At 46.0% G+C, this 22,741-nt stretch overlaps 1 protein-coding gene across 1 annotated transcript in view; it reads right to left on the minus strand.

The window, feature by feature from the left end:
- The window catches only part of APTX (aprataxin), a 46,640-nt gene that overhangs the window by 19,095 nt on the left and 4,804 nt on the right, over nucleotides 1-22,741 (minus strand). Inside the window, exons 2-6 of the mRNA XM_029604034.1 lie at nucleotides 20,886-21,019; nucleotides 17,934-17,980; nucleotides 12,949-13,275; nucleotides 6,329-6,388; nucleotides 5,884-6,110 (exon numbers count right to left, since the gene is read on the minus strand). Coding sequence (XP_029459894.1) covers nucleotides 5,884-6,110; nucleotides 6,329-6,388; nucleotides 12,949-13,275; nucleotides 17,934-17,980; nucleotides 20,886-21,015 — 791 coding nt within the window. The 5' untranslated portion in view covers nucleotides 21,016-21,019. The remainder of the gene's footprint in view (nucleotides 1-5,883; nucleotides 6,111-6,328; nucleotides 6,389-12,948; nucleotides 13,276-17,933; nucleotides 17,981-20,885; nucleotides 21,020-22,741) is intronic.

Raw genomic sequence — 22,741 nt, forward strand, 5'->3', positions numbered from 1 at the left:
CCAGCCTAGCGACTGAAGTTGCTGTATCACCAACTGGACAGCCTGGTTGCACTCGCTCTCCGATTTCGCCCGGATGAGCCAATCGTCCAAGTAGGGATGTACCAATATTCCTTGACGTCGCAGGAAGGCTGCGACCACCACAAGAATTTTGATAAACACTCTCGGAGCCGTAGCTAGGCCAAAAGGAAGGGCGCAAAACTGGTAGTGTTCTCCCAACACCATGAATCTCAGATATCTCTGATGACGTTCCCGGATTCCAATGTGAAGGTATGCCTCGGCGAGATCCAAAGAAGCCAAAAATTCTCCCTTGTGGACGGCCGCAATAACAGATCGTAGGGTTTCCATGCGAAACCGGGGAACACGTAACGCCTTGTTTACCCGCTTCAAATCCAGGATAGGACGGAACGTACCTTCCTTCTTCGGGACTAGGAAATAAATGGAATAGCGGCCCTTTCTCGTCTCGTCCGAGGGAACGGGTAGCACTGCTCCGAGGGCCCGTAAGTGATTTACCGTCTGGGCTAAACCAGTTGCTTTTCCCGAGGCCCGCAAGGAGATATCATAAAAAAGTCCCGGAGGGGTCGAGCAAAGTCCAATTCGTAACCGTAGCGTACCACGTCGAGAACCCACTGATCTGACGTGATTTTGGCCCACTCCTCCCAAAACAGGGATAAACGACCTCCGATGCGGGGGAAGGAGGAGTGGGCCAGCGCGCCTTCATTGGGAAGGTTTCCCGGCGGATGGTTGCTGTGAGGATCCCAATCGCTGCGGCCGCCTGCCACGAAAGGAAGAAGACCAAGGAGACCACGATTGCGACCTCGGACCTTGCTGCTTCTGTGAAAAAGAACCGCCCCTACCGGGGCGAAATCTGCGCTGCCCCTGAACCGGGATCGCGCATTCCCGAAAGGACGAAACTGACGGGGCTTGTCCTCCGGCAATTTATATACCTTATTATCCCCCAGGTCCTTGATGAGTTGGTCCAATTCCTCACCAAACAATAACTTCCCCTTGAAGGGGAAAGCGGCTAAACGTGACTTGGACGAGGCGTCCGCCGACTAACGGCGAAGCCAAAGTAATCGTCGAGCAGCGACCGCTGAGGACATAGTACGGGCAGAGGTTCGTAACAAATCATACAAGGCGTCCGCTGTGTAAGCAACCGCCGCCTCCACACAGTTAGCCTGCTCCGCCTCGGCAGGCGGCAGCTCCTGAGTGGTAAGCAATTGCTGAACCCAGCGGAGAGTGGCTCTCTGCACCATACTGCTACAAGCCGCTGCCCGGACTCCTAAGGCCGCTATTTCAAACATGCGCTTCAGGAGAACCTCTAACTTTCTGTCTTGAAGATCCTTCAACGCTACTCCTCCCGTGACCGGAATGGTAGTATGCTTCACCACAGCGGTGACCGCCGAATCCACGGCAGGAACCTTAAAAATTTCCAAAGACTGTGCGGGCAGAGGGTACAACTTATTCATCGCCCTGCTAACACGCAGGGATGCCTCTGGAACTTCCCATTCTTTAGAAACCAGCTGCACCACTTTGGGATGCAAGGGAAAAGTTTGCGGAGGGGCCCTCAAACCCGCCATTGCAACATCCCCCGTAGACGTATCTGTGTCTTGCTGCGGGGCGGGAATCTCTAATTCCTTTAACACATGCTGGATGAGAAAATTAAGCTCATCCTTGCCAAACAGGCGTAAAATTTCGGGGTCATCCCCCTCGAGAGCCTCCTGTGGTTCCGAGACCCCTGCCTCCGCAGCATCCGGAGATCCCTGGTCGACATCAAGTCTTCCAGGATCACCTGTGCCCCCAAAAGATATATTGCCGGTTCCCCCTGAAGCTCCCGCTTTTCCAGTCGCCCCCGCTAAGCCTGTGCTGGGAGAAACCCTAGGAACCTTCGCGGGGGGAGGGTCATCCGGCTCCCAGCCTGCCTCTGCCTCTAAAAATGCCTGATGCATTAACAGTACAAACTTTGATGAGAAAGGAACTCTCCTTTTAGTGGAGCCCGTGGGGGGAGGGGCTGGAGGACCATCCAGTGCAGTTTCACTGCGCGGGCTTAAGGCAGGCGGCGATAGGGGAGAGGAACCCTCCTCCTCCGATTCCACCTCGGCAGGCTGCCGCGTGTCTAAAATGGCCGCCGGCTCCCTCCCACAGGGAGGCGGGGCCGACGACCGCGCGGCCGCCAGTCTCCCCTGCCGAGCAGAAGAAGAAGCCAAAGTGCCGCTGCGGGCAGCGCTCGGCCCCCGGGAGGGTCCCTCGCCCCCGGGAATACAACGGGAGCAGAGGCCCTCCCTGGAGAGTCGCGCCCCCGCCCTGCCACAGGCCGTGCAGGCCGAAGACCGCGGCATTCAGAAGTAGGAGAAAAAACGGCGCCAAAGGTAAGAGCTCCTGTACAGCACTAAAAGCGCGCCAAGCAGAGAATCGCCAAATCGCCGGGTGAACAGAAAGCCACCCCCTCCGGAGTCCCTGGTGTGCGCGGCAGGCTAGGGCTTTTAAATAGAGCACTGCCTGCCCCCAGCAGGACTTACGTGGCTGCGAAGGAAATTTATTTATTTATTTTTTATTTATTTTTTTTTTTTTTTTTTTAAAAAGAGCCCTCTTCAGTTAGTAGACCACTGGTATAAACAGGGGGGGGGGGGGGTGACCGGCCCACCGGTAAACTCCCCCGCAGGACCAAGGGAACCTAATCCGGGCAAAAAGAGGGAGAGTCAAGCTCTCCACGCCTGCCTTTAAAACTTGCGATAGCCAAATAAAACTCCCACAGAAAATCCAGTCACATAATGACTTCTTTTTTTTTTTTTTTTTTAAACTAAAGAGAACCAAGCGTCCCCTTGCATTGATCTAGACAGTGCAGACAATTTAGTCAGACAAAGAGAAGAATACACCTGATATTAAATTTAGTCAGGACAGGACCGCAGGTTATGCCTCTCGATCTGCTGGAGTCAGAGGAAATACTGAGGGCTGGCAGGTGGCACACCAGTATATCTAGGGGGTGCTTTCAGTTTTCTCTCTGACTCCATCTGCTGGAGGGGAGGCATAACCCAGCAGTCTGGACTGATCCTGGTACGTACAGGGAAAGATGAGCTTGCCAATGAAGGGAAGCCTAACATGCTGATGAAGAGTGGGCAGCATTGAAGGGATGGGTCAAGCAAGCCTGCAGAAGAGGGCAGCTGGGTAAGGAGGAACCTGCTGGGGAGGGATGGGAAGAGAAACCGGGAGGCAATCAGAGAAGGAAAGCTCAGTGGAAATAGGAAGCAGAGCAGGCTAAGGGGATGTAGGGAGTGGAGCTGGAAGACTGGTATTAAATTCCCTTCTCTCACTACAGATAACTCTCAGCATAGATTCTGTGATCCTCAAGGGAGGCTAGCTGGCCCTTCCACCATTGGGAGGCTCAGGCATTTCGTCTGCTGCTCCCGGAATTTGTACCGCAATTACTCGGAAAGGCGATGAGAGTGATATTTGACGGTACCCCCTGTATGGATGATGGTTACCACAGACGCAAGTCAAAAAGGGCTGGAGAGCCCATTGTCAGGATCTCCATGCAATAGGGGCTGTGGTCCTCATTGGAGGTAATTTCATCCATCAACCAACTGAATCCTGGACGATTCGGTTAGTCTTTCTGGAATTCTTGTCTCTGTTGCACAGCAAGCAAGTGAGAATGATGTACAGCAATACCATGGTGGTAGTCTATAGAATCATCAGAAAGGAACTCGGAGTGGTAGTATGAAAAAAATCATCAGGAAGGAAATCGGAGTCCATAGATCTCCATGGAAATGGATCTGCTTTTATAGTGGGCAGAGAAGAATCTTCTGGCCTTGTTGAATTCACACATAGTGAGCACAGAGAACCTGCAGTCCAACTAGCTCAGTTGGCACATTCTAGAACTATTTTCTGGACCTGATGGCGATCAGCACGACTGTGTAGAGTGCTGCTTCTTCAGTCACAGGAGAGATTCGCAGCTGGCAGGTGTAGATGACTTTATACAGAAGTGGCTGCGAGGAGAGAGCTTGTGTTAATTTTTTACTTGGACGAAGATAATAATAATTCAACAGAAGAACCTAGGGCTGGTTCTTCTGGTGGTCCTGGAGTGTCCATGATGCCTGTGGTTTGTGGATCTGTCTCTTGTTTTGTGCAAGAGTCCTCTGTGGTTCCTGTCTATAGGGAACCTATTGGGTCAGGTCCATTGGCTCATGAGGATACTACTCGTTCCCTTTTACAGTCTGCCTTTGAGAGCTCACGTTTAGTGCAGAAGGGATATTCTTAGGCCCTCCTCCCTGATTAAAAAAAAAAAAAAAATGTATAGCACAGTCCAAGCAGCACCAGTCCCCCACTTCATCCCCCATCTTAAAAAAATGTGCATCTAACATTAAGACCTAGTTTGCACAAAAACTTATTAAGGTGTAAGCTGATCAGGATTCATGTCCTTTATTAAAGAGCAAAGCACCTACAATGCGGCCCATTCATTCAATGTTTTTCCTTCCTTGCTTCCAAAATGGTCTAGGGACTGCACCGAAACGCTGGATGTTTCCATGCTTCAATACTCTTATTCATCTCTATTCAAGATGATGAGCAATGTATCTCTCCGGGAACTGCAACAACGCATATTCCACAGAACTATTATTTCATCTGCCAGAGCAAAGACACTGGGTTTAATATCCACTGATGCGTGTCTTAAATGTGCTCAACCACAAGCCACTTTGATACACTGCCTATGGCACTGTTCTGCAAAACATGTCTTTTGGGTAAGCATTCGTCTGCTCTTATCTAATTTGGAAGGCACTGAGATTCGCTGGTCCTGTTCCTTTTGCCTCTTAAATGTTGACAATGGTGAATCCAGCATAAATGTGGATAACATACTGTTTTTATTCAAAGCCTGTATTATCGCAAAAAAGTGTATCCTCCTACGTTGGATCGACTCTAATCCTCCATCACAATCGCAATGGAGCAATTTGATGAATGAGTTGTATCAAATGGAATATGGCTCTATGTATCGTCGCTTTACTCTGAATAAGAAACACCACTTTTGAGACATATGGGAAAAGTTTCACAAAACTTTGCCAACATCCATCCAGGAGATTTCACCTCTAACCGTCTTTTAAGTTCCCAAGAGGTACGGCCTCTGACATTTGTGTTGCTATACTACCGTTGCAGGTGACCCTATGATAATAAAGAAAAAAAAAAAAAAAAAGAGCAAAGCACATGATTTCTATTACTCAAGTTGAATATGCCTTATGTAGGTTTTGGCCCTTCTTTCTACAGCATGAAAGTTTTTGCACGTTTCCATTAGGCCTGCAGAACACAGGAGAGCATGGCATGGCTCAATCACATCCAGGGCTCAAAAAAAGGAAATTGTAGACACCACCACTTGTGCGTATGGAGCCCAACAGCAAACCTTCCCCCCCCCCCCAAAAAAAAAAATAAAGCTCATCAGAAGAGCAAAGAAAGTGATGAAGATAAAGACTGCAGGGTCCATCTCGTCAAACCATTTTCTTTAGCCTGATTTCTGGCTTTACCGCTGCTTCCCTGCCGCTCATGACTGCAGTCGTCCCATGCATTTTTGCATTCCATTACAGTTTTGATATCCCCCTGACCCCAACGAGGCTCACTGGGAGGCTACTGTATGCAACCACCAAAGTTTCTGAGAGTCTTGTTGTGCTATCCCCACACAGAAAACAGGTATACTTCTTCCCCCATTCTCAAAATAAAGTCAAACCCACATCAGTTTCCAAAAATGTGACCAATGACAACAAATAAAAGAACTTGGCGATTCCCAAGTATTATGTGTATATAATTTATACATATATATATATATATATATATGTATAAATGTGTGTGTGTGTGGGTGTGCGTGTAAGAAGGCGAAATACAAAATGCAAGCTTTGTTCCTGCTCTCACCTCATGCTGGGAATGGCGTGGTACCCTAGTCTGAATGTTACGCTGTCTGATTCTGGGCAGTCCCGTGCCAGCTTTTCCCCAATCACGTGCATGTGCTGCAGCAGCTCCAGATGCTCCTTCCTTATGGCCTTCAGACTAGAGATGGATTCCCATGGCAAAACTAACCAGTGGTAACGGGCTTTGGGGTACTTGTCCTTAATAACCACAATCCTTTCGTCTTTGTAAACCTGGCACAAACAAGAGAAAGGCTGCAGTTTTCCCTTACTACAGAGACAAGTGTGGGAGATGTGCTTAAACACAAAAATCACATCATTTCAATAACAATAGCATTGATTGTCAAGAGACAGAGAGAAGATGATGCAAGGGCATTATATGTGGAACTGGCTTGTCAGTGTTCAGATCATTTATTTTTAGTCCAAATACGACGACGGTGTAGGAGTCTGACCTGCATGGAGGGGTCCTGCATAGAGGTCTTCAGTCCTTGGCTCCAATGCCCTGTATGACTCTGAAAGAGAAGAGAGAGAAAACATTATACTTAAGAAGCCCAGTAAAATTACTATAGAAACTGGTGGTTCCAGTGTGGTCCAGGATCACCAAAGTGGGGGAGGGAGGGAAGCAGTGTAACTCCACTGCCGATATTCACTCTTCCCACCCACCTAAAAGAAAAATTATCCCCACACCACTATTTTGTAACCTAGAACTACAGAGAGACTGAACTACAAGAGATCGTAGAAAGAGGAAGACAGGTGACCATATCTGGAAAAATTGAGAGAAGCTGGGAAAGTAGTCAGGACTGCAAAATGTCAAATAGAAGAAAAAATAGCAAATACAGTAAAATGGGGGGACAAGAATTTTTTTATTTTTTAGATAGGTTAGTGAAAGAAGGAAATGCAAAATTGGCATTGTGAGACTCAAAGGTGTTCACTGTTAAAGAGGCTGGAGCAGGACCACAAAAAACACAAATAAGGATGGCAGTGAGGCAAACCTCAATCGATTTTCAGAAAAGCGTTTGTGAGGAGCTAACTAAACAAAGTAGATAAGGCAATGGGGCTGGAAAGGATAAATCTGAGGGCCCTAAGGGAACTTAGAGATGTCCTGGCAGCTCTGCTGGCTGACCTTTACAATGCTTCCTTATATTCTGGAGTAATTCTTATATTCTGGAGTAATTCAGTCGCAGGCTGGGAGGCCCCTCTGGGAGGCCCCCCCGAAGGTTCTAGTCCATGGTCCACGAGATCGTTCAATACATCCAGAAGTAGGTATCGTAGTCAACGCCGTTTCCGCACCATGAGGCAGCAAACGCCGCGGATGCCTTCTTCCCGTTTACAAACCTGGACCCGGCCCTTTCATGAGCGCAGGCTGGCCAAGGATGGAATGGCCCACTGTGTGTCCTCCAAGCCTCAATGATGCCAGACTGACCCACTCTTCGATGCCCAAAATAGGGGGCCGGCTTTCTCTCTTCTACTAGGAGTGGGTCCGGATCACGTTAGATCAGTGGGTCCTCGACATCTTAAAACAAGGCTACGCATTGGATTTTGTTCGGTCCCCAAGAGACAGATTCCTTTTCTCCCCCTGCGGCTCACCTCAGAAGCAGCTAGCCGTGCGTCAACCGCTCGATTGACTCCTGGCTCTAGGAGCAATTGCGCCAGTGCCCCTCACGGAATTGAGAAGAGGCCACTATTCCATTTAGTTCGTGGTCCCCAAGAAGGAGGGCACTTTTCGTCCGATCCTGGATCTAAAGGCAGTCAACAAGTCCCTCAAGATCCCTCACTTCAGGATGGAGACCCTGCGGTTGGTAATTGCGGCAGTCCATCGGGGAGAATTCCTGGCCTCCCTAGACCTTACAGAGGCTTACCTCCACATTCCAATCCGCAAGGCGATCACCGCTTCCTCAGGTTCAAGATCTTGGGTCAGCACTTCCAGTTCCAGGGCCTGTCGTTTGGTCTGGCAACGGCACGGAGGACTTTTACGAAGGTCATGGTGATAGTGGCGGCTGCTCTCCGCCGAGAGGGAATCTTTGTGCATCCTTACCTGGACGACTGGCTTATCTGAGCAAAAACCTTAATGCAAGGTTGGCGGGCAGTCGACAGAGTGGTACAGCTCCTCCAGTCTCTCGGCTGGATTATCAACTATACCAAGAGCAACCTCACCCTGTCCCAGACACTGGACTTCCTGGGAGCGCGGTTCGACACGTCGATCGGCAAGGTATTCCTATGACCGGATCGGGCCCAGACGCTAATAGAGCAGGTCCAGCATTTTTCTGGTCTCTCTTTACCCACAGCTTGGGATTACCTGCAAGTACTGGGATTCATGGCTTCCACGATTGATCTAGTGCCTTGGACTTTTGCGCACCTTCGTCCTCTGCAAAGGGCGCTACTCTCCCACTGGAAACCCGTGTCGAGGGACTTTCAAGCTGTCTTTCCCCTACCAATAGCCGCCAGAGACAGCCTACGATGGTGGATGGATCCACATCACCTGGAACAGGGAATGCCCCTGGACATACCGGAATGGGTAATAGTCACTACGGATGCCAGCCTCTCAGGTTGGGGTGCGGTTTGCCAGTCAAGCTCTGTGCAGAGACAATGGTCGAAACCGCAGACGGCCTGGCCAATCAATCGCCTGGAGTCCAGAGCGGTCTGGTTAGTGCTGAAGTGTTTTCTTCCTCTCGTTCGCTATCGGGCGGTTTGGATACTCTTGGACAACGCGACCACGGTGGCATACATAAATCGTCAAGGCGGCATGCAAAGTTGCCATGTCTCCTTGGAAGCGGCAAGCTCATGGCATGGGCGGAACTCCACCTTGCCAAGCTAGCGGTCTCATGCATCGCGGGAGTGGACAACATCCAAGCAGATTTTCTCAGTCGTCAAAGGCTTGACCCCGGAGAGTGGGAGCTCTCCGAGGAGGCGATGCAGCTACTAGTACAGTGTTGGAGATCTCCTCACCTGGATCTCATGGCGACTGCTCGCAACACAAAGGCAGCTCGCTTCTTCAGTTGCAGAAGAGAACACGGCGCTGAGGACGTAGATGCTCTAGTCCTGCCGTGGCCCAGTCACATTCTTCTCTACATATTCCCGCCGTGGCCCCTAGTGAGCAGGGTCCTTCGTCGGATCGAGTCGCACAAAGGGCAGGTCATCACAGTCGCCCCAGAGTGGCCCCGTCGTCCTTGGTTCGCAGACCTGCTCGACCTAGCAATAGACGGACCCATCCGATTAGGTCACCTAGCGAATCTCCTACGCCAGGGCCCAGTATTTTTCGACAAGGCAGATCACTTCTGTCTTGCGGCTTGGCTTTTGAGAGGCGCAGGCTAAGACGCCGCGGTTATCCAGAGGCAGTGGTCCCCACCCTCCTTCATTCTAGGAAGAAGTCCACGTCCGTCGCTTATGGAAGGTCTTCGAGTCTTGGTGCACGAACCACTCAGTCCACCCGCGGACGGCTTCTGTGTCTCACATCCTCTCTTTTCTGCAAGCGGATCTAGAGAAGGGTCTAGCCTACAATTCCCTGAGGGTACAGGTTGCGGCCCTTGGATCTCTTATCCAAGGGGGTCAGGCACTCCCGTTTTCCTCGAACCCGGACGTCATCCGGTTCCTTAAGGGGGTGAAACATTTGAAGCTGCCCCTTCAGGCTCCCTGTCCATCATGGAGCCTCAACTTGGTCTTACGGATCCTGGGGGGCCCTCCATTCGAACCTCTACGTTCCGCTACCCTCAAGGATCTCACTCTCAAGGCGGTATTCCTCGTAGCCATCTCCTCGGCTCGTCGTGTTTCCGAACTCCAAACCCTCTCTTGTCGGGAACCGTACTTGCGGCTCACTGACTTGGGGGTCACCCTGCGCACGGTTCCTTCCTTTTTGCACAAGGTGGTCTCAGCCTTTCACATGAACCAAACGGTGGAACTCCCTTCCTTTTCGCCAACAGACCCTAGGATTCTCTGTAAGCTTGATGTTAAGCGAGTACTTATGTGTTACCTGGAGGTCACGAACGAGTTTCATTTGTCGGACCACCTCTTCGTCCTCTGGTCCGGTCCCAAGAAGGGGTCCAGGGCATCGAAGACGATTGCTCGATGGCTGAAAGAAGCTATTACGGCAGCGTATATAGGCGCGGGGAAGCAACCTCCGCTGAATATCCGGGCCCACTCTCTTCGTTCTCAGGCAGCTTCCTGCGCGGAGAGTCAATCCATCTCTCCTAAAGAGATATGCAGAGCGGCCACCTGGAAGTCTTTGCATACTTTTGCTCGGCATTATCGCCTGGATATCCAGTCATCCACACTCGGATCGTTTGGCGACAGGGTAATTCGAGCAGGGTCATCCAGGACCCACCCTCAGTAGGGAAGCTTTGGTACATCCCACCATCTGGACTGATCCTGGTAAGTACAGGGAAAAGAAAATTATTCCTTACCTATTAATTTTTGTTCCTGTAGTACCATGGATCAGTCCAGACGCCCTCCCTCTGAATTTTTTTTGGGCATTGGGGTTGTTTGCTGGGATCTACTGCTCAAATTCTTTCTTGGTATCTCTGGGTGTCTGTTCTGTGTCTGTGGCTTCAATTTTCACAGTTCTCTTTGCAAGATTGCAGTTGAATAAGATTCTGTTCTAGTTCAAAGTTCTCGTTTACCATAGTTAACTTGATCCCTCCTCTCTCTTTCTATGGCTTTGATAGTCTAGTTACTGAAGAGGGAGACTGGTTGTGCTGGCTTATGTGGCAGCACCCTCTAAAGTTCTTGTCTGACTCCATCTGCTGGACAGGGGACATCACCCACCATCTGGACTGATCCATGGTACTACAGGAACGAAAATTAGCAGGTAAGGAATAATTTTCTTATAACCCTCCATTTATTTTAATAGTAGTTTGGGGTGAAGCATATAATTTCCATATCCAAGTATTAAACCGTAATCCCAATCTATATTTTTCTAGAATTTTATAAATAAATTGCCAATGGACTCTATCCAAAGCCTTTTCGGCATCAATTGATGGGAGTAAAGCTTCTTGATTATTATCCTTTGCAGTCCAAGTTAGATTTAGGACCCACTGAATATTATCCGATGTGTTCCATCCTGCTATGAACTGTGAGTGATCAGCATGCACTAACTCTGGCATCAGTCTTGTCAGCCTGTCAGCCAATATTTTAGCTTATATCTTAACATCAATGTTCAGTAATGATATAGGTCTATATGACCCACAAACTGTATTATCCCTCCCTGGCTTAGGAATAACAGTGATACTTGACAGATGCATTGATGGTGGCAACTCACTAGCCTCCAATAGATGGTTATATAATTTACACAAGGAATTTGCTAAATGATGGGAGAAACGCTTATAAAAATGGGCTGTGCAACCATCTAGACCTGGCTATTTATCCAGTTTTAGCCCTCTAATAGCAGATACAACTTCATCCACCAAAATCTTTTTATTTAACATTTCCTGTTGCTCCAAATTCAGACTCGATAGTTGTACCTCTGACAAATAAGCGACAATATCATCATTTTTAGTCATCCCATCTTTTTTATATAAATCTGTATAGAATTACAACCAGTATTTTTAGCTGTAAAAAGACAGTCAAACAAATGCAGCAGGGTAGCTTCTGTAGAATGGGACTCTCAAATTTCAAACTGCAATGTGTCAAAAATGGAAGTGGTCAGAAAGAATTCATGGTGGTGAACAGCATGGAAGGGAGTGGGAACAGTAAGTGGAGATAAAAGATGTATTCTTTTAAGGATGGACCAGATTACATGAAGTTAGCATGGGGCACATTTAAAACTAATCGGAGAAAGTTCTTTTTTACTCAACGCACAATTAAACTCTGGCATTTGTTGCCAGAGGATGTGGTTAGTGCAGTTAGTATAGCTGTGTTTAAAAAAGGATTGGATAAGTTCTTGGAGGAGAAGTCCATTACCTGCTATTAAGTTCACTTAGAGAATAGCCACTGCCATTAGCAATGGTAACATGGAATAGACTTAGTTTTTGGGTACTTGCCAGGTTCTTATGGCCTGGATTGGCCACTGTTGGAAACAGGATGCTGGGCTTGATGGACCCTTGGTCTGACCCAGTATGGCATTTTCTTATGTTCTTAGTGGGGAAGATAATAGGGAAGAGAGAGACTGAGGTAGTGTATGAATGTAACGGGTCTAAACTCTAGAGGAAGGGGAGTGTGAATGGGTTCTTCCTACAACTAGCTGGCTTGGAGTCAAGGATGATGTCAGATAATGCAGGGGGAGGGGAGAAAGGCAAGAGAGGCAGTTACTACCTTGGGAAGCTTGTTGGGCAGACTAGATGGACCATTTTGGTCTTTTTCTGCTGTCATTATTATATGTTACTATGTTAGGTGTAAGGAGAGCACATATGTTGGTAGGGGAATGGATGAATAGATTGAGGAGACTATTGAGAAAGAAGCTGTGAAAAAGTTGGGGACAATGAGGAAGGGATGGGGGCTGTAGACACAAAAATGGAATTAAAGATAGAGTGGAACTGTCATGGATGGTTCAGGAAGACCATGAGATGTGACCCATTGACAATTCAACAAATAACATACATCTCCCTCCTCTCTCAACTGAAAGCTAGGCCTCCTCTTTTTTCAACCCTCCTACTTCTTCAGCTGTAGAGTCCTATTCCAGTATGTCCGCCGCTGCCTCCCTCCAACCCTATGATTGTGTATTCCTGTAAGGCTGTGCCTCATTTAGTACACACAATGTCATTGCCTGGGTTCTCTTCCCATCTGCTTGTCCCATCTGTAGTGCTGCCTTCCTCCAGCCCCATTGTTGACTGGGGTTCTGCACAGCATTGCTCAGCACAATGCACACTTACTGGGACATAAAGTGACAGACAGAGAGATGTGTGTGTATCTATCTATCTATATGGAAGTGATCAATAGGGTTGACTGGACAAAGTACAGCAAAGGTGTAAGCGAGAGCCATATTAGCAGGTGATGGAGCTAAGTTGCAGTTCAACTAATGAAACTGGGGGTGGAGTAGAACAGAGTGGAACAAAAAGAAAGAGCCATGGGCACTGTAATGTGGGTGAAAAAGCTCAAATAAAGTTTTCATGCTATTTTTCCTCTAACAGTGCAACTTACTTACCTTTTCATTGGAAATTTCAGTATGTTTCGTGGAGGAGATATTACTATTGCTTGGTTTAGAATTTGAAGGCACATCTTGCAACTTTGAATGTTCCACTTTAATGCTCTTCCTGGTTTCTGTGCTATCGCCTTGGGAGCTTTCATAAAGCCTCTTGGTACTATTTCCCTTTGTAAGCGTCTCCGAGGGTTGCTCCCCTACTTCTTCAGAGAATTCTATAGTGTAGGGGTAAAGTCTGTTTACAATGTGGAGAACTTGTCCTGGCTTTAGCTTCACCCCTTGGTCCTTACCAACGTCCACAAAATCTACACTGGTTGGATTAATTCCTATCTGTGTAGAAGAAACATAGTTATTATCTTGGCATAGACTACTGAGAGTCAGAATTACCTGGAATTACACTCAGAATACAGAGAGTCTAGAGCACAAAATACCCTTTGACTTCAAGCAGTTTTTAATTAGGCATAAAAATTAAAAGTTCAAGTTTATTCACTGTTTGGCTTCAAAAACTATTTTTATTTTCTTCTGGCACAAGTTAGATTTATTTTATTTGTGCATAGGCAGCTTCTTCCTGCTCCTTTGAATTCCATTTGGGATACTGTGCCATAAGCCCTTATTTACAGCTACCTAGGCTTAAACCTCTTTTTTTTTTACTTCTTTCCCCCTATAACTATAGCCCCCAGTTTCCTGAGGCAAATTGTTCAAGATTCTGTGACATTTCAAAACTCTGTAGCAATTATGTGATAAATTTGCATAAAAACAAGTTTGCTTACTGTAAACAAAGTTTTCCATAGATAGCAGGAGGAATTTATCAATTACATTTGAGTGTTGTCATCTGGCGGCACCAAATGGACTTGTCTCTCCTAGCTAGTAGAGCTTTGAACTCTACTGAGCATGTGTGGGAGCTCCGTCATGGGCTTTGTCTCATGAACTTTGCCTCATGAGCTTCCTCAGTCAATACCAGAGCTAAGTCCATGGCTAATTCTGTGGAAAATACCATTTATGGTAAGCAAACATACTTTTTTTCTGTCGATAAGTAGACTGAATTAGCCATTACATATGAGGAATGCTGCTGAAGGTTGCAGTGGAACATTTACTTAAAAAGCAAGCTGGATCCCACCGTGGAGAATGAATTACAATGAAAACAATTTTTGCAAGATTGCCTATCCAAATCTACTGTCAGTCTTTGAAAGGTTATCAAGACAGTAGTGGGATATAAAGGTATGAACTGAAGACCAGGTTGCACCTCTTGTAGTGACAGAAAGGCTGTCATGGTATAGGTGGCTGTTTAAGTCCCATCAAGAGGGATTATACCTCCACATTTTGATCCTTTATCTGTGCCACGGTCTCCCTAAGCTTTTCTCAAACAAGTTATATCTGAGACACGGGAGGTCTGTTAGTTTCTCTTGCATGTGCTCCCGAATACTGCTAGTCCTAAGCCAAATCATATGACGTGCTTCAATGGGTGATGCAGAGGTTCTAGAAACTGAGTTGAATATTTTGAATACCTACTGTAGGGGGGTGGCAAATACCTTCTTCCACATTCAAAAACAGCTGAGGGTAGCTGCCAGACCCTTCCTCCGGCTGAAGAATTGGCTTCACCTTTTGCAGGCAGACATGGCTATATTGCACTATGTAGAATTGAAGAATAGTAATTTATATAGACAGCATGGAAGCTTGATATAGCTTTTTGCCAAAATGGTCAAAGAACCTGTGGTCTTTTTCTGGATGTATGCGTGTCTTTTTTGCTTTTTTCATTGCGGATTTGACTACCACTGAATTATGTGGCAATTGTACAACTCCAAATCCTGGAGACTGTTGAATTCTGTATTTCAGGTCCAATTTTCTAGCCATTGGTAAGGCATAAAAAGGAGTTTCCTACATTCTCATTTGCAAGGCACTGATGGGGTATCAAGGATTTAAAGGAGGCCAAGAAGCACAGAGGGGAGATTTTTGTTCTTGCAAACATGGACCCAAGTGCATGCCATCTTTTCGATGAATTCGGAGTAGAAGAGTTCTTCCGGAGGTAGCTCTAGCAGAGGATTAAAAGGTATGCTTGTAGGGTCCTCATCAGAACCCAAAGGCACTGTATTACTCACCCAGGAGTGAAATGAAGATGAAGGTGAGCCAGAAAGCTCCTTTGGCACTGCGTGGTCCATCCTTTCAAATCTGGAAGACTCTACTGCAATGGAGTGAGAGGAGGAAGAAGCCTGAAGAACAGTTCTATGGGCAAAACTGGGACTCTGCTACTTAGAATTGCCAAAACCAGGTTCTGCAAAACTGGCTTAAGAGCCTCACTAGGCATTTTGGACAATGCAAAGCAGCAGCTTTTTATTAGAACTGTAATCTGATCCAATTAATAAGGCCTCTATGCTGCTCTCCCTACATGAGGATGGGTTCCTGAGACTGGGTCTGTGATCAGTCGAAAGTGAGTAGGACTACAGAACATAAAGCATGTGGTGTCTCCAGATGAAACCCCTGCACCAATATCTAGGCAGGGAACATGCTCTGAAAATTGGAGGAGGAAGGGGTAGTTGTGTACACCCACAGATCTTGGATGTGCTGTTGTGTTGGTAGAGCAGCTTCCAGGATTGGAAACCTGGAGTAGAATACTTCAAGGATTTCAAAGAGCCAAACAAAGTTATCTGTTTAAATGGCAAGTTTTGGCATATTCAGCCTCTTATCTAGCTAGATTTTAGCTGGATAAGACATTTAAAAATATATATATCTGGCTAACTTTAGATCTGCTATTGAGTAGGTCTAAAGTTATCCAGTTATCTTATCCAGCTAACTTTAGACTTATCCGAGTATATTCGTGGCACGACTGCACCACTGAATATCCCAGATAAGTTAGCTGGATAAGTCTTATCAGGCTAACGTACTTAGCTGGCTATGTCTGAATGTGGACCTCATCATGTTTAGATATATGGTATTCTGTGTACATTGGGGAATCCAGAAGAATGTGTTGACACTGCAAAAATGGAAGTGCCACTAGCATGGTCACTGTACAGTGCATCCTCTGCTTGTGGTTCAAGTCCACTGAATCAGGAGCATCGAAGAGCTGGAACACAGAGTTTGGAATGCATGGAAGGAATCAGGTGTTTCATCACAGATGTGCCACGCATTGAGTGCGCTGAGGCGGTTTGTGTAGATGCCATCTACGCCGAGTGGTCAGTTAGCATCGAATGTCTCAATGCTTCATGCACTAAGTGCTTTGATGCACTGTGTGCTTTTGATGCCCTGAACCTCGAGCCTGTTCATGCATCATGCGCCAGGCATTGGTTGTTTTGATGCACCATGCATAGAGTGTATTGAAAGATTCTGCACCAAGTGATTCGAAGCAACTTGTGCCAATGGCACTGATGACGAATGCCAGCTTTGAGGTATCCTGCTTTGAATGTTTATGCTTCTTCAATGCTGACTCAAGTGGTGCAAGCGATTGGTGGTGCTTTTTCTTCGACGCAGGGCAACCACCCAAACTTGACCCTGAGGCCTCAGCCTGTGCCGACATGGGGAGACTTAGAAGAGTTGCTGCACTGCTCTTTTCCCTGCAAGGCAGACAAGTTTACACTGCAGGAGGAGGACCTGCTGCAACTCCTCAGAGATTTATGCAGCTCCTCAAAGTGGTGTGTCCTACAGCATTGAGAACATGGCGACATCCATCCACATGCATTGTAGTTTTGCTGATGATGCTCCAGCCCCAGGCAGATATAAAAGTTTCGTGGCCATCAGTGATGGACATAACCTTACCACAATGCACTGCTTAAAGCCGCTCAAGTTGGCTTCTTTCTCTGTGACATCTTGCTGAGGCAAGGCCTCTCAGAGAGAGAGAAAACAGTGATGGTATCTCTAGTTTTTTTTTTTTAAATAGCACTGAAAAGAGCTTTTGTGGGACTGATGAGGCAGCAAGGCAACAAAAATCTGAAGAAAATTAAGGTAAAATAAGATATAATATGTTCTCTCTAAATTCCTTTTAAGGAGAGACAGTCTGTGAGGTGCTCAACCAAAAAATGACTGAGGAGGCTCACAAGGCAATGTCCGCACAGGAATTCCCACACAGCTCAAAGCTCCACTATCTAGGAAAGACGAGTCCGTTCAGTGCCACTCGATGACATCACCCACATGTAATGGCTAATTCAGCCTGCTAATTGATGGAAAGTTTCAGATCCTTCATTGTACAAAAAAAAAAAAAATTTTTTTTTTTTACTGGAAACATTTCACAGTTTTTAAACACAAACTACATGCAAATACAATGTTTATCATATAAAAAATGTCTCCATAAAAACTACCTAAATCCAAAATTATGATATTCCAATGACGCTCAACTACACAATCACCAGTGATTAAGGGAAAGTGACCATCGTACTAGGCATTATCAAAGGAATTGATATACTGTAGACTTTGCCTTATATATAATCATTTATTCACTTATATCAATAAATGGAATGTCCATCTCCTTTTTTAAAAAATTTTTTAGATGCAAACACGTTTAAAAGTCCATATACGGATTACTTATCTTATAGACATTCAGTGGTGCCCACGCCACCCTTTTCATGCTGGATGGTCAATCTTCTTTACGCTATCCACAATGCTTCTCTCTTTCATTGCATTTTATTTCAACTATTCTTAACTTCCGTTCACCTCAACCTCCGTTCAATGTTCCAGTCTCCCATCCAGCATGAAAAGGGTGGCATGGGCACCACTGAATGTCTATAAGATAAGTAATCCGTATATGGACTTTTAAACGGGTTTGCATCTAAAAGAAACTGGGACCAGGGGGCACAATCTTAGCCTCTTCATCCCCTCTGTGATTGCAAGCAGACACATGCGAGAGCAAAGATAAGTGACATGGAAATGCAGAATATTATGGCAGATAGCCATACGGTCGTTCTTCCATTTTTCTTTCCTACTGCGATACCACTGAACCCTTTTCTCTGGCTTCACCCTCACTTCCCCATTACTAAGAATCCACTGTGTCCATCCCAGTTTACCTGTTTTATCTTGACATGTCCTTTATTGTAGTCTGCTGTCAGCTGTACTATAGAGAAGACAACAAGAAAAGGCAGCTGTGAAACCCTTTCTGCATCCCATAGAAACATGCCAAACAACCAAGGGCTTTAATTGTGATCGGACACATGCAGGGTTGCTTTAACCTGTGGGTAAAAGCGGCAGTTGTTTTGCATAGCTGGGAGTCTATTTCATGAGCACACAGGGCTCTGCTCCCATGACTCTAGTGGTCAGAGACCCAAATCTCAGGCAGCAGAGAACAGGCAGTTTTGCAGGGAACAGGAAGAGAAGGGTGAGGCTGGAGCAGATAGAACACAAAGCACAGCAAAGAAAGGCCACTCCCACTCTCTAATCCAGTCCCTCCCCCTCCTGTTATTCAGGGAGGGAAAGAATGAGCCTGTAGCAGACCCTGCAAAGAATACTCTGCTCCCTAATCCAGTCCCTCCTTGTTTTCCCCCACCCCTCCACCATCCCTTTCTGTCTGCAGGGAGCAGGAGGGGAGTCATGAAATCAGGGTGGATAGCACAGAACAGAAGAATTCAGTTTTTATTTGCCCTTTTCTAAATTTGTGGTCTCTTATTCTGCATTTGGCAAGAGACTGTATACTGCAAGTATGACCAAGGTGAGATATTCTGCTAGCATGTAGGCTCTGTTTAGGGTACTGTAGCAGCCCAGCTGGAATATTTGCAGTGTTGCCTTTTCATATAGGGTTGTGGCTGTTTGAGTTCTGAGAGTTAGTACCGTTATGGTATGGCAGGTTTGCTACATGGGTTGCGTGAGACATTTTGCAGGGATTTGTGTTACTTTACAATGGTAATGGAGGGAGTTTCTGTCACTGTTACTGAGGTGACAACAGAATTAGACATTTTTTTCCTGTGACGAATAGTAAAAGAAAACATTCTCCTTCAGCCTAGCCAGCTATTTCAGAGATTATGTTCAACCAATGCAATATAAATTTCTTTTAATTTGTAAATGTAGGTATTTGATTGTTTTTGTGCGGTCTACCCCCAAAAAACACAGACACATTCAGCAGACACTGTGTCATGATTTCTGATTATGTATATACATGAAACAAAAGTTTAATATTTTAGAAGGTAAAGAACACCGCACACAGCTGTAAAGTCTGCCTGAACTCGTTACACGCAGACTTCACTGCTAATTTTCAAAGTGATTTTATGGGTATAAAGTCACTTTGGAAATGCCGGGGTGGTCTTCTAGGACCTGCACAAGTTACAGGCAGGAAGCTATTCCTGCTCCAAACAGTGTGGACCTTCTGCATGTACAAACTTACACACAGACGTCTGAAAAGCCAAAAGCCTGTATGGAAGTCCTATCTCTGCCAAAACTTGCCCTCCTGGAATGCCTACCGAGCGTGTGTAAAAGTGATTGTGTAATCGGGATCCGTGTGTATTTTTACACGCACACCCTCCAGGGCTGTTTTAAGAGGGGGTTTTATGCATGTAAGATGCTTTGAAAATTACCCCCTAAAAGTATAATGTCCAATTATGTGTTTTTTTACAGGATTGTTCTATGAGGTGTGGTGGTAGTGATCATAATGATTGTTGAGTTTAATTATCAAAAGCATGGGTGGGAGGGAAGGAGGGCCCCATGGGCCTAAAATTTTATTTTTGAGGAGGGGGAAAGGGGTGCAAGGCTAAAGGTTCATCTAGGGCAGTGGCTCCCAAACCTAAGGGAACCCCAGCCAGTCAGATTTTCAGCCTACCCTCAGTGAACATGCAGAGATGAATTTTCATGCCACTAAGGCAGTGCATGCAAATCCATCTCATGCACATTCATTGTGCAAATCCTGAAAATCAGAGAGGCTGGGGTTCCTCCGGGACAGGCTTGGGAGCCACTGACCTAGGGTGCGCCTAATACCATTGCACCAGCCCTGCCTGTAGTGCAAGGCTCTTAGCAGGTCATGCATGCCAGCCCACAAAGGCTGAAGGAGAAAGATACCTTTCACCACACTGGCATCTGCCCATGCAGGCTGGAAGAGGGCAGAGGCATGCTTGCATCAGCCTACATAGGCCAGAAGACGGTGTGCTTGTGTTGGCCCACATGGGCTGGGGTGAGGTGGCGGCATGCAATTGCCTTCCCGTCAGCTGGCACCAAGAAGGAAGGCTACAGTAGTGGGCTGGCAGCATCAGAGTAATGGAAAGGAGGGAAGGGGAAGGAGGAGGAGAGGGCTGGGTCGGGGAGGCAAGGGGGTGGTGGTCAATAGTAATTTAGTGATTAGAGCAGAGGGCGGAGAACCAGGAAAACCAAAGTTCAAAACTTGTTTCTCCACCTGATGCTTCTTGGGACCTTGGTCAAGTCACTTAATCCTCCACTGTCTCAGATATAAACACTGATAGTGAGTCCTCTGGGACAGGGAGCTATCTACTGTCTCTAATTGTGACTTGCCTTGAGCTTGGATTTGGAAAGATGGGTAACTAAATCTAAAATCCACATTCAAATATGGAAAGAATAAAAGAAAGGGATGGGCGGCCCTAATCCACAAAATACTTTGCTCACAGCCACTTAAGTAGTTAGAGGGGTGGAGGAAATATTCCCCGCCACACACAAAAACCTCTTAGAAATTGGCCAACAGCAGCATTTCAAACGGCAAGAATCATTTCCTTGGCAATTCACAGCAGCCATGCGTGTGCCGTCAGGATGCCCAGAAGTGTATTTTTTTCTGCTGTGGTAGTAGGTCCCCCGTTTTTCTCAAATCATCACAGGAGACCCCTGCAGAATCCCAAACTAATGCAGCAACCAGAGAAAGCAGTGCACTACGGTTTATAAAGTATTTGTATGTTCCACAATTTAAGCTATTCACAGTTCTTCTGCCATTAATACAGGCGAGGGCCTTTTTTGTGAAATTCGACAAAAGTACAATTCAGGGACTTCCCCTTTTGAAGCACTTGAACATGCTGCAGTGTGCTTACACGTACCTTGCTGCCGGGAGCATTTCTTGTCCACTATCTCAGTCTCGGGCCCTCGCCCTATCACCACTGTTTCCAAGTGGGGCAGTTTTATAGGCCTGCACCGCGTATCTTTGCTCAGCAGCCAGCACACCCGCATGGCACTGTGGAAAGGAACATTATACAAAGCAGGTTAGAGAAGATTATGCTTAAGCTCCACGAAGAGAGAAAAACAGAGTCCAAAATGTTGCTTTTCACATTGGGACATGACACATGAGTAGGACTACTAGGAGCCTCCTGCCTGTAGAGGCAGAGCTGGGGTGAGGGGAAGTGTCAGTGGAAATGTTTTCTGGCTCACTCAACTGCTCCATGACAGGGGAGTTTGGGGGTAGCACCTTGGGTTTGGCTTACGCTCTGAGCTGCTGCAGAGAAGTGGGAGAGCATGAAGTCCAATACCAGTTCCTCACACCTACACTTTCAAACCCTTTTCTATCACTGCACTCCATATAATTGCCAAGTATGCACAGAATGCTTGGGAGTGACAGAGAAATGGATTAGTAATCATAAGACTAGCAGGCTAAGAACCAAAGAAGTCAGGGTTCAAATCTTGCTTCCCCCACTGACACTCCTTGTGACCTTGTCAATCCTCCATTGACTCAGGTAGCTTACTCCACATCTTGGCACTCCACACTTTCTACTGATGTCTCTATATTAAAATTATTAACTCATGGCTAACCCATAACAGTCAAATAAAATGCTTTAAAATCAGAAATTTTTCATCTCTCAACCATACCACACTCTTGCCTGTAGTCCTCCATCATCCCTACTTCTAGATAATCTGCATATTTCGATTGTTTCAAAAGCCCATAACCTAATCCTTGACTCAAGATTATCCATGTCTCATCATATTTCAACTACTGTCAGAAATTCCTTTTACAAACTCCACATGCTAAAACGTCTTTGTCCTTTACTATTTCCCATTGAATTTCACACCGTTCCACAATCTCTTATTCTCACAGGTATAGATTACTACAACGCCCTCTATCTTGGTCTTCATGATAACATTCTTCATCCTTTACAATTAATTCAAAATACTGCTGCTCGAATTTTAACTGGCACCTCTCGAAAAGAACACATAACCCAGATTTTACTATCATTATTTATTTATTTATTTATTTATTTAAAATTTTTATATACCGACATTCATCCAGGATATCATATCGGTTCACATTGTAACGCAAAAACAGACGCACGGCATGGCGCTTTACATTGAACAGTAAAAAACATGATAACAAGGCATTAACGAGAGGGGGGAACAATAATATGGGAAGTTTTGCAATAAAATTATATACAAGAATTGCAATTATATACATATATACAAAAGAAAGAAAACTATGAGGTTAATTTTAATCAGGCTAGGAGATAAGATGGGGAAGAGAAGGGAGGAGAGCAAGGAAAGAGGGGGGCAGAGAGAAAGAAAAGAAGGTGGGGGAGAAAAGGGAGGGGAGAGTGGGGCGGAAGAAAGGGAAACACTGATTACCGGTTCAATTTAGAATACAATATAAAGTATTATTCATTATACATAATTGAATTTACAAAGGCTCTTCTACCTGGCTTCTCCTTCGCATCTATCAACCAGACAGTTATGTTCATTACTTAAAAATCTTATAGAAATTCCATCAGTTCGGTTGGCCAGACTTGATATCACATGAAGGAATGCATTTTCGGTTGCAGGCCCCTCTCTCTGGAATTCTATCCCACACCATCTAAGGCAAATTTCATCTCATACTGAATTAAAAAAAAAAATCTGAAAACATATTTATTTTCAAAGGCTTTTGGTTCGCTTGCTATAACTCAGTAAGCAGCTCTACTACATCTAATCGTGC

Source organism: Rhinatrema bivittatum, chromosome 1 (genome assembly GCF_901001135.1).
Source record: "Rhinatrema bivittatum chromosome 1, aRhiBiv1.1, whole genome shotgun sequence".
Classification (NCBI taxonomy): Eukaryota; Metazoa; Chordata; class Amphibia; order Gymnophiona; family Rhinatrematidae; genus Rhinatrema; species Rhinatrema bivittatum.